This window comes from Cydia fagiglandana, chromosome 8 (genome assembly GCF_963556715.1).
Source record: "Cydia fagiglandana chromosome 8, ilCydFagi1.1, whole genome shotgun sequence".
NCBI classification, from domain to species: Eukaryota; Metazoa; Arthropoda; class Insecta; order Lepidoptera; family Tortricidae; genus Cydia; species Cydia fagiglandana.
The window spans coordinates 8,745,404-8,757,016 of record NC_085939.1 but is presented as its reverse complement, the minus strand read 5'-3'; the positions used below and the strand labels follow the sequence as shown (position 1 = coordinate 8,757,016).

Here is an 11,613-nt window from a genome sequence, read left to right as displayed (position 1 = left end):
TGAGATTAGGATGATTTGTATTACAAAACCAATTTTACTACTAATTATAATTATGAAAAAAATAATCTCCGTTACGCAGAAACTAATACATATCAGAATATATCGAAAAAAAAAAACAAAATTTGTTTTTTAATAAGAGATAAGAGCATTTAATGCTCTTATCCTAAAATTATCATTATCAAAAACTGGTGGTTGATTCAAACCCAGGATTCCAAATAATACTTACATTAGGTATTGTCGGAGCTAGGAAATAGTATTGTAGGAAATCTGCTGGCCGAGTAATAATATTAATTGGACGACCTTCGGAATACGTTGTATTTCATACGAAGCCAACAAATAAACAACAAACTCCAGCCGAGTAATGTACTCGTAATTTTCAATATGATACTTTTCTCAATAAAATTTATCTTATAAAATACAAGCTATCTAAAGGTTTCTACTGATCAGCGTTACTTTTTAATTTCCTTGAAATATATCATTAAATGCTAAAGTGAGTTCGTTTAGTATTAAATTAAACTTAACGTAGGTAATAAATGTCACAGTACTTTCTTGGAAATCGTTGACTTTATTTCTATTTAATTCGCTTCATATACCTACATTTCCGTCTTTTATTTTTTAATTAAAAAGTTTATTTTCCATTCTAAACGCAATACTGACAAAAAGTAACGATTGGTTGACTTCGTTGGCAAAATCGGACCTGAAGCATATTTGCCTATTTTATATGGACGAGTCAACATTATTGAAAATTTGCACGGCGACAAGTGATGGATTTTTTACATAGATAATTAAATATTTGGATTGACTCCATAGATACATACCTACATGTAATTACTTGTGTTCTTTGTCACGATGAAACTTAATATTCATTAAGCCGCTGACTGGACGCGACCGGCCCGAGGTTAGCGGCTAATCACTAATTATATTCCTAGTTGTGCTTATGTATTATTTTGTTTGAAAAATAAAACCTGATTGTTACACAAACAAACTTACCTAACAAAACAAAAGGTACCTATTTTAAGTTGGTAGGTTCACCTATTTAGACACTTGTACATACCGTGTGTGGCCTTTAATACGAGCAAACAATTTAACTGTAGGCTGTACTCCTCATACTGACCAACATTTGTTCAGCAACTTTTAAAAATAACTTGTGGTTTGATTTTTAAGACACGTTAAAGTTTATACTAAGACGCAATGTATTGCGAATTTTGTTTTGTTTAAGGTGCGACAAGCAACGTCAATCACAATGATATGGCTCGGCGATGGCGTCCATTGAAGATAATATTTATTTTGTATGAAAAATAGGGAGTCTAGATACTTCATCACTTTTTAAACCAAGTTGTTGAACAAAAGTGTCACCGTTTGAGGAGTACAATCTATGTTTTAATTATTTGCTCATGTTACAGGCCACACCCGGTAGGTATATACTTATCATATAGATTTTAGCGCCATATTTCATCTATGCCGCCTATTTTTCATCAGATTAACAAAACAGTCACAAGAATGAATAAGCAGTATTTGCATCAGTCTGTTTCGTATTTCTTATATGTAAACAGAAACTTTTTGTTGTTCAGAAGTAATATGAATCTATAATGCTTTATTCTTTTCCCCGTTTTCGCCGACGACCTAATGTTTATATATAAGCTAAGCCTGTCTTCTTTGTCGGAATAAATTTACCTTCTATCTGTCATCCCCGAAATAGAATTTTTCAGTTAAGCAACGGAAAAGCGTATGAAAGAAAAGTCATTTTTTTTTAAACTTTATTGTGTCTTTATAATATTCATTACACATGTAATTTATATTGTAACGGTTAAAAACCGTTCAGTATCATTATACAATACATACAACAAGTTTTAATACTATCATTTACCTGTATACAATAAACTTTTGACATAATAATAACTGGTAATATTATTCGAGATTCTGTTATTTAATTAGCAAAATTCAAGAAAAACCACGATAATCAATGTACTCAAAGTTCGCATCTATCTCAAATTTTAGTAAACTTTGTAAAATTGATTGGACAAGGGATTAGAATTATTTACAATTGGAAGGTTACTTAAATAAAAATTCACGATACAAACAAACCGGTAATTTAAAGACAGCATCTGTCTCGAAAGCACTTGATTATTTAAGTATCTGATGTACATATAATAGTTATTTGAGATCAAGGTCATTATTAATGAAAATATTATTAGGACGGGTAAATTGTCGAAAACATAGCGGGTATTATAGTAATTTTCCGTGAAACTACATCCTGTTTCCAAAAACACAACTCAAGAAATCTGGAATGAGAATTAATTTCTAACTATTTTTTTATGCAAAATTTATATTTTTTGTCTAAATTTATGCTTACATTACTATGTTATTCTTACTGTTTTTGTTACGGCGAGATGACTACTCGTATGCCGCAGGTCTCGATTTATTCGTATATATTAATAAGATTCAAATAATCATCTTCGGTACCTTTGTACTTACTTTCTATACAACATTATTTACAACATCATTGAAATCAGCAAAACATTCGCTAAACTTACATAAAATGTACAGTACACTTCTCACCACAGATATAGTAAAGCTAGGTGTAATGATTCGTATATTTTACTCGTTATTTTATTTACAGTTTTTCTTAACACTTCCTGTCATTTTTAAATAGTATTGTCAGCTGTTTATACATTCTGTCTTCTTGGTTTCCATCAAAGAAATACCTTCCAAATGCTTCTAATCTATTTAATAACAGGATCACATGCTTATCTATTTATTTTAAATCTGATTTTTTTGTTTGCAACAAATGTATAAATTAAAATTAAGTTGTTTAACATAATCGAAGTCAAGTAAACTTAACGCTAAGCTCCTTTTAAGAAGAAAAAGTAAAATTATAAAAATAATACTCAGATGACTTATGATACTATATACAGTTCAGTACTAAACAAGCGCTTAGCTACTTGCTCAGGGATTTAATATTATATTTTACAAAACACAACCCACACTATTAAATAGAAAATAGTTGCTCTCACTTCTTTTATTAACATTTGCTTCCCGCCTTCCTGTGGCTTATGAAAGCGTCAATGTTAAAAATAGAAGCTGTGTAAAACTGTATTTACATGTAAATGTCGGCAGGTATATGTCAGGAGAGCGCAAGGATGAGGCAAGCGGCCAGAACGAGGCAGTGTGTCGGAGACATGGGCGCGAAGGTCTGCCCGCCGCGCTGCATCGCCGCCGGGTACTCACCTGATAAAGGAAAAATCGAATTTGCTTCTTTGGCAAAAATTAAAACTGCTCTGAGAAAGGCCGTAACAATTTTGATACAGGGTATTATTTATAACTCAATACTTAAATGTTAAGGACACATTCACAGTAAATACAAAAATTAAAGGCGATTATATTTTAAAACTCTCTTCTTTCTTTGGAGAGCTATGGTGTGGAGTCGTTAACTAAGTATAGTACGAAGAATTTTATTGACAAATCACCCCGCCCCTCAAATGACACCTCTTTTATACATACATGTGATGTGCGGGCGATATTTGGAAAGATAACGGTTAATTTACTAAGTGCGCCCGTGTTTGGGCCACACCATTTTAAAATGGTTGAGAAAAAAATATCAAAACAAGTATGGGAGGCAATTAATCGATAAAACTCGTCGTTATTCTTACCTAGGTAATTACAGGCTTCACCATAGCTGTCCCAACAAATTATATACGTTATATGTATGTATGTGCTTTTTCAGTAAAAAACACTGTTTTACATAAAAATAGCGAAAGAGCTGCCGGACAGGTTCACGTCAGGCATTTTTAATATGCCGGCACTCCCTGGATGTTTTCGGTCGACTCTTTAAATTTTCATCGTATTTGCACCCTTTGGCCTATAAGTACATATCATTGCAGTGAATTTTTATGATTTGGTCGGAAATCTAGGTGATTTAATGAGAACGGTCGAATTGAAGACTCCGTTCCCGGTCTGGAATTCACTTTGGATGAAAACGAAAATTTATTAAAATATTCTTAAAGTAAATCATGTTTCCTACCTCTGCGCAATAAACGCATGAATTTACCTACAGTTCACTTCTTTGTGTTCGAATTTAAAATTTTGTTTAAAGCTCGACCTTATTGTGTAATTTTTTTGCTTAAAATTTATTGTGATTTTGCGAAGTAACTTTGTTATAAATATTGGCTAAAAAATACAATACCACTTAATACAAAAAGCTGTTTTTACGTAAATATACAGTATTCAGTGATGGCAGAATTATCATGAATTTTTATCGCCAAAACGGCCTCGGCAAATCTCTTACACAGACCCAGAACATAATAAAAACATTAACGCACCCATCTGAAAGACACGTTTCATACTTTTGATTTATCGCCATCGTTGTTTTAATGATAATGGCCTTTATTCGGGATTTTTACTCTTCCCTGGGATTTTAAAAATGTATTTCCTTTCTCCTATCTTACGCTCGTTTATCAACTAGATTGGGATGTCTTTGAGAATAAGGCGGCCTTGAGTTGCGGAGATTGTATTTTTTATATCGCTCCCTTTTTAAAGGATACTCGTAACTTTAAATCAAATGAACGAGTACCTAACTGAATCAGATGGAATTCCAATCCAAGAAAAACCTAAATATTTACATATACTAACAGTATTAAGAAAGCAAGCGGTCCCTGGCGCTAAGCCGGGAAAACGTTGAAGAAGAAGAGAAGTACTATATGAAGTCATACGAGATGCCAAAACGAATTCTCCCTATTTTTAGCATTACTTAAATAAAAACAGCTGCTTTGAATTTTATAAATCGAGGAATTGTTGTGTTATAAAAAAGAGTGAGCACAAAATCACTGAAGGATTACCAACATATCATAACATGGAGTAATCCATGTTAGTTAAAAAAAAAACTTTGTTGATGGTAAAAAGATAACCTAACTCACCATTAAGCACGTGCACAACGATACTCTTGGATTGTGCATTGCTCGGATTGCACTGGTAAGTGCCCGAGTCTGAGGGCCTGGCCTGCTGGATGAGCAGGAACGAGGTGGTTGTCTCCCCTTTCTCCGTTACCACGGACACTCCGCCGCGGGGAGAGTCATAGCTGATGATCTGTTTGAGAAACATACACATTAAACTCTCACCATAAGTACTCTTATACTAAATTGCAATCCCACTGTACCCCTTTAAATTATAGGATGAAGATATCTTATGTCCTTCCCCGGGATTTAAAGGGGTGAAAACACCCCCTTAAAGGGGTGAAAAAGGGGGTGGAATACAAATGTTAGATGCAATGCCGACTAAATCACCGGCAGAAGCTAGTATTATTATAAAGCTCATAAGATAAGATTGTAGGTATAATTTAGTCCTGTTACAAGTAGTATCCGTAGGTGCAATACTGATGTCCTTAAAAACATAAATAACAACATAATGATTGTACAAAGATATGGACGATTAAGAAGTAGCCGAAATAGCCAATCATTAAATTTAAATCTGTGCGAAACGCTCGCGTGACACCGAATCGTAACTTGATCGTCACATAAACTGCTATAATGTTAACATGATGATACGGAACATCAAAAGTCGCATGCAAATAACAGAGCAATTTGAATAAAAAGTGGTATCCACGTTTCCAATGTTTACTTTTCTAAAGCGAATCGGCCATTCTTGCAAGTGGCAGGCACTTTAAGCGTTCTTTTATGAATATTTCTCAGTAATATTTTACTTTAAAATATAACATAATATGCGATTTTTCAAATATTATTTAAACAGACGTAAAAGCGGTCGAGCACTTTTAGTAAACACACCACATAAAGTTACCACCGAGAAGTTTAAAATTTCAAATAAATATTTTTAATAAAGCTGTAGTGGTAGCTGTGTTAAAGTGTAAAGACTAAGTTCTATTTGTTTATTATCCGGATATATTTTTAGCGACATTGCTGAATTAATAAACAAACTCAATCAAGTCGCGACAGGTGAATAACATGACGTAAATTGGAAAAGTTCCCAAGAAACAAAATTTGTATGTACAAAATGTTAAGTAGCTGGGGGTCTAAGGTCCACCACCTTGCATTTTGGAGACAAAGCAAACCGCTTGGAACAGGTGTTCCTGGGGGTGATCTGAGCCGATTAAGCCCGGTTGCCAAGAGGTTCCACCCAGCAGGTGGGCAGGGGAGGGGGGGAAAAGTGGCTCCGGCGCGCCTCACTCTAAGCTATATATCTGCATACATCTAGCAACTATATCAAGTTTGGTGTCTTTTTCGTGTAATTCGAGGATGAAGAATTCATTTCTGTGACTAAGTTTTCACTCTTCGATACAAAAAAATCGAGAAATTAATAATTCCAAAAAAATCTTTCCACTTTTTTTTTTCGAAAATCCTCTACAAAATTAAAACTATGAGGACTTGCTCTAGAAAAAAAATACCTGTGAATAGCCCAGTTATCCTACTATATAGAATAGTAAACTTGTTAAACATTTTTTTTTCATAACTCTGATAAAAAAAATGTTTTGTGTCGCGCGGCGTACCTGCATTGTAAGAGCGGTATGCAGCGTTTAGGATTTTTAAGTATGTTTCGATGGTTTCTGATAAGTTGTTATTCTTCTGGTTGTAGAAAATTACTTCTGGACGTGATATATATACAAATATAAATTAAATGTATAAATATAGATGTTGGGAAAACTTTCGCCAATAGAGTTATTATAAATGTGATAAAATTAACAAAGCAGATGTTTGATTAAAATGCGGGTTAAAATACGAGTAAGATATATATTGTTCGCAATTGCCACTACATGCCCATGGGTCCGTGCATTTTAGTTTTTTCTTAACGCAGTTGCACCTCCCTGCGCATTTTGTTTTGCAGCGGCAACGAATAAGCTCTAAACAAGCAGCAGCCGCCGCAGGTAGGCTTGTACATATGGGCTCCCAATAACCATTTTGTTTGGACCAGCTCCAGTCAGCAGGACATGGTAGCTGTTGCTGAGGGGCTATAATCTGTCCCCAAACATAGCCTCTTTGGTAAACTGCACGGAGAATATGTTTACGTAGGTAGCGCATCTTCCATTGGAGGCAGATTCTCTAACTGAAGATTTATTTTTGTAAAAAGTACTTTTCGGCACTCTTTTACACTTGTACTTGTACCTGACCCGAACACTGTAACACAATGCATAGTATCAAAATAATGTCTAAGGACCAATTCACATCTCGTAATTCAAATCTGTTCAGATTTAATATTGTAAGACTCTTACTTATCATACAAGACAATAACAATTTTTTCCAAAATTGGCTGCTCAATGTTGTTTTGTTTACCGTATTTAAATCCCTCCGGAACATTACAAGGACCACTAAAACCAGGATTGTCAGATCCCTCATATTTCCCACTTTTCTGTATGCTGTATGTCTCACATGGACACTAAGGGTATCCGAAAAACAGAAAGTGAATGCACTAGAGATGTGGTGCTGGAGACGAATGCTGGGCATATCATGGACTGAGCATCAATTATTGAGGAGCTTGGCATTAAAGAGCGGTTGCTTTCTACGGGCAAAACTCGGTACTCAACTTCTTTCATGTGTCTCGTCGAGACGGAACATCTACAGAACGTCTAGTTGTGCAAGAAAGAGTAGGTGACAGGGCTAGAGGAAGATCTCTAATGAGATGGACTGACCAAACCAAATCAGTGTGTCGGTCACAGTAAGCGAATGCTTACGGAAAGCAGCTCTACGGGAGGAATGGCGACGTGTCGTTAAATGAGTCGCTCAAAAGTTTTCATAATGGCCACGACCACTCTATCAAGAGTGTAACGAAGAAGAAGGCCCTCCGTTACAGCAGGATATGCGCTTTAAGCTTGAAATACGCTTTTTTTCCCTTTCCACACACAAAATAAACTGTGTTGTAACCTGAAAAGGCGTGGAAGAATGGCAAGACTACTATCCTTTCTGGTCCTGTAAAATAAATCATATATCTATGAGTTACAAATAAAATCATATATTTAAAGAAAGTTTGCAGCACGTGACCATTAGCCCAGTTGACCTGTCTCTTATTGCGGTGACATATTTATTTATTTTATTTACAATTAATGGAAGAACTACAAACGTTACCTTAAGAAAATGCAATAGCATGGCACGAGAGGAACAGGTGATTCTTTCCTGTGCCAATCCTCCATTAATTGTAAATAAAATAAATATGTCACCGCAGTATACGAGACAGCTCACCAGGGCAATTGGTCAAGTGCTGCAAACTTTCTTTAAATATATGATTTTATTTGTAACGCATAGATATATAATTTATTTTACAGGACCAGAAAGGTCAGAAGTCTTGTGATTCTTCCACACCTTTTCAGGTTGCGACACTGTTTCTTTTTTGTATGGACAGGGAAAAAAGCGTATTTCAAGCTTGGAGCGCATATCCTGCCGTAACGGAGGGGTTTAAATACGGCAAACAAGGCAATATTGAGCAGGCATTGCCAATATTGATAAAAATTGTTATTGTCTTGTATGGCAAGTAAGAGTCTTACAATAGTAAGTATGGACAGATTTGAATTACGAGGTGTGAATTGGCCCTTAGACGTTATTTTAACAAAATGCATAGTATTTTGTTACTGATTTTACGAGTAGATCAGGTACAAGTACGAGTGCAAAAGAGTGCCGAAAAGTACTTTTTACAAAAAAAAAATCTTCAGTTAGAGAATCTGCCTCCAATGGAAGATGCCCTACCTACGTAAACATATTTCTCCGTGCAGTTTACCAAGGAGGCTATGTTTGGGGACAGATTATAGCCCCTCAGCAACAGCTTCCATGTCCTGCTGACTGGAGCTGGTCCAAACAAAATGGTTATTGGGAGCCCATATGTACAAGCCTACCTGCGGCGGCTGCTGCTTGTTTAGAGCTTATTCGTTGCCGCTGCAAAACAAAATGCGCAGGGAGGTGCAACTGCGTTAAGAAAAAACTAAAATGCACGGACCCATGGGCATGTAGTGGCAATTGCGAACAATATATATCTTACTCGTATTTTAACCCGCATTTTAATCAAACATCTGCTTTGTTAATTTTATCACATTTATAATAACTCTATTGGCGAAAGTTTTCCCAAAATCTATATTTATACATTTAATTTATATTTGTATATATATCACGTCCAGAAGTAATTTTCTACAACCAGAAGAATAACAACTTATCAGAAACCATCGAAACATACTTAAAAATCCTAAACGCTGCATACCGCTCTTACAATGCAGGTACGCCGCGCGACACAAAACATTTTTTTATCAGAGTTATGAAAAAAAAATGTTTAACAAGTTTACTATTCTATATAGTAGGATAACTGGGCTATTCACAGGTATTTTTTTTCTAGAGCAAGTCCTCATAGTTTTAATTTTGTAGAGTATTTTCGAAAAAAAAAGTGAAAAGATTTTTTTGGAATTTTTAATTTCTCGATTTTTTTGTATCGAAGAGTGAAAACTTAGTCACAGAAATGAATTCTTCATCCTCGAATTACACGAAAAAGACACCAAACTTGATATAGTTGCTAGATGTATGCAGATATATAGCTTAGAGTGAGGCGCGCCGGAGCCACTTTTCCCCCCCTCCCCTGCCCACCTGCTGGGTGGAACCTCTTGGCAACCGGGCTTAATCGGCTCAGATCACCCCCAGAAACACCTGTTCCAAGCGGTTTGCTTTGTCTCCAAAATGCAAGGTCCCCTTAGAAAACGGGACCTTAGACCTTCTGCTAAAGTCAACAAATCAAATAATGTGAGTACGCAAGCGAATGTACACGTGTTTACTCTGAATTATTGACAAATTTGTCCTCCACAAGATATTTATTACCTACATTTGAAATGCTCAACGATTAGGTATTAAACAATCAGCTGCTGCTATTCTAAGGCTTTGTAAACTGGTAAATGTTGGAATAAGTTCAGTCAAAGACTTTGTTACAAGCTTAGACTGTAATTTTATTTGTAATACATATACTTACCTACCTAAGTTAAAGATTATTAAAGTAAGTTACTATACGATAACTACAAGAAATTATATATTTCTTTTAAATTATCATCATTATCAAACTAAACATACTAACTACATACTAACCACCACCACCACCACCAAGGCACTTTGCTAAAACTAGTTTTGACTGAAAAATTCTAGAAACACTCAAACTCAAGGCACTTTGCAAAACTAGTTTTAACTAGTAAAAACGAGTCTTCACCAAGGCGATACGGAAAACTAGTTTTAACTCAAATTGTACCATCACGCGTAGGTAGTCGCTTTTTTTTTGCTGGCCTATTAAGGTGTCCCACTGCTGGGCAAAGGCCTCTCCCCTTGTCTTCCACGACTCCCGACATAGCGCCTGCTCTGGCCAGTTACTGAGAAATGTATCTAGGTCATCCCGCCATCTCCGTCTGGGCCTGCCGCGTCCGCGCTCTCCTTCTGGCATCCACTTGGTAGCCACACTAGCCCATCTGTTTGGATGCATGGAGTCGCTTTAGTCATACGAAATAAAAAACATTTACCGCGTCATTGTGATTCCAAAAAATGTAAGCAGGTGGCTCTGGAGAATACAGCACAACGCAGGTCAAGTTTATTGTGCTGCCCCGGTCTATGTACAGGTCTGGCCCGCCGATGATCTCCGTTGTAGGTTCTGGGAACAAATTGTTTGTTGAGAATAATATAAAACAAAGGTACATAACTCCATATATTATTATATACACAGTAACGTTACTATTGAATACCTACACAATTCTAATGGTATACTTAGGGCCACTTGCACCATCCCACTAAACCGGGGTTAAGCGGTTAAACCATTAACCCAGTGTCTAATTGTACTGGTAACCATGGTAGTTAGCTCCAGGTTTAATCAGGTTTAATTATTCTGCACGATAATTATTCAACTTTCGGGCGCGAGCCATATCAAGTCGTGTTGTTATCTTGTTTGGTTATGCTTATACGAGCTCAGGCGAATCGAGTTTCTGGAAGAGCCAATAATTTTATGCCGCAATTTGTAACAAACTAACTAAACGATCAGAGCCAGGAGCGCATTTCAAATTGTAAAATTTGGTATGGATTTTTATATTGGTAGGTATGATATGCTTATTGGTTCGAACGAAATGCACTGAGATTCGTGCCATATCTGTGGCATCTCATTATCAAAACAATGGAAAATGAATAACGTTTGAGTTCTTATGCTAGTCTCACCGAGATACAACTCTCCCACGCTCGACTGGCGAATGGAATGGCACCCTTGGACTCATATTTGCAATTAGCAAAGGTCGCCGTTGCCGGTCAAAGGATGGTTAACTAGCTTCTAATATTACGAAGTCAAAGGTCCTTTGGATATAGTTAGTGTTACAAACTAAAATCTACAAAAAACGACTTCATAAAGGGTAAAATTTAATAAATTCTTAAATAAGTAGTTTTTATTTTTTACATTTTTAGTTTCAAGTTCTTGTTATGAATGATGCAGGATTCGTTCCTGTCTGGCCAAACAGACAAGTCACTAAAATGTTTCGCGCTTTTGATATGTTTCAAGTTTCAAGGCCTGGATCTGAATCCATCAAGATTTGAGGAGTTCCCTAAAATCCTCATGGATCCCATCGTCAGGACTATATATTGACAAAAATGGAGCCAATCTGAAACTATATACTTTTAATTA

The 11,613-nt window shown here is 35.9% G+C and overlaps 1 protein-coding gene across 2 annotated transcripts in view; it reads right to left on the bottom strand.

The window, feature by feature from the left end:
- Positions 1–1,747: 1,747 nt before the first annotated feature.
- LOC134666612 (uncharacterized) overlaps positions 1,748–11,613 on the bottom strand; it is a 105,432-nt gene continuing 95,566 nt past the window's right edge. The window contains exons 6-8 of one of the 2 annotated variants that reach the window (XM_063523828.1): positions 10,475–10,602; positions 4,914–5,082; positions 1,748–3,255 (exon numbers count right to left, since the gene is read on the bottom strand). In XM_063523828.1, coding sequence (XP_063379898.1) covers positions 3,125–3,255; positions 4,914–5,082; positions 10,475–10,602 — 428 coding nt within the window. In that variant the 3' untranslated portion in view covers positions 1,748–3,124. The remainder of the gene's footprint in view (positions 3,256–4,913; positions 5,083–10,474; positions 10,603–11,613) is intronic. The other variant, XM_063523829.1, reaches the window with a different exon arrangement.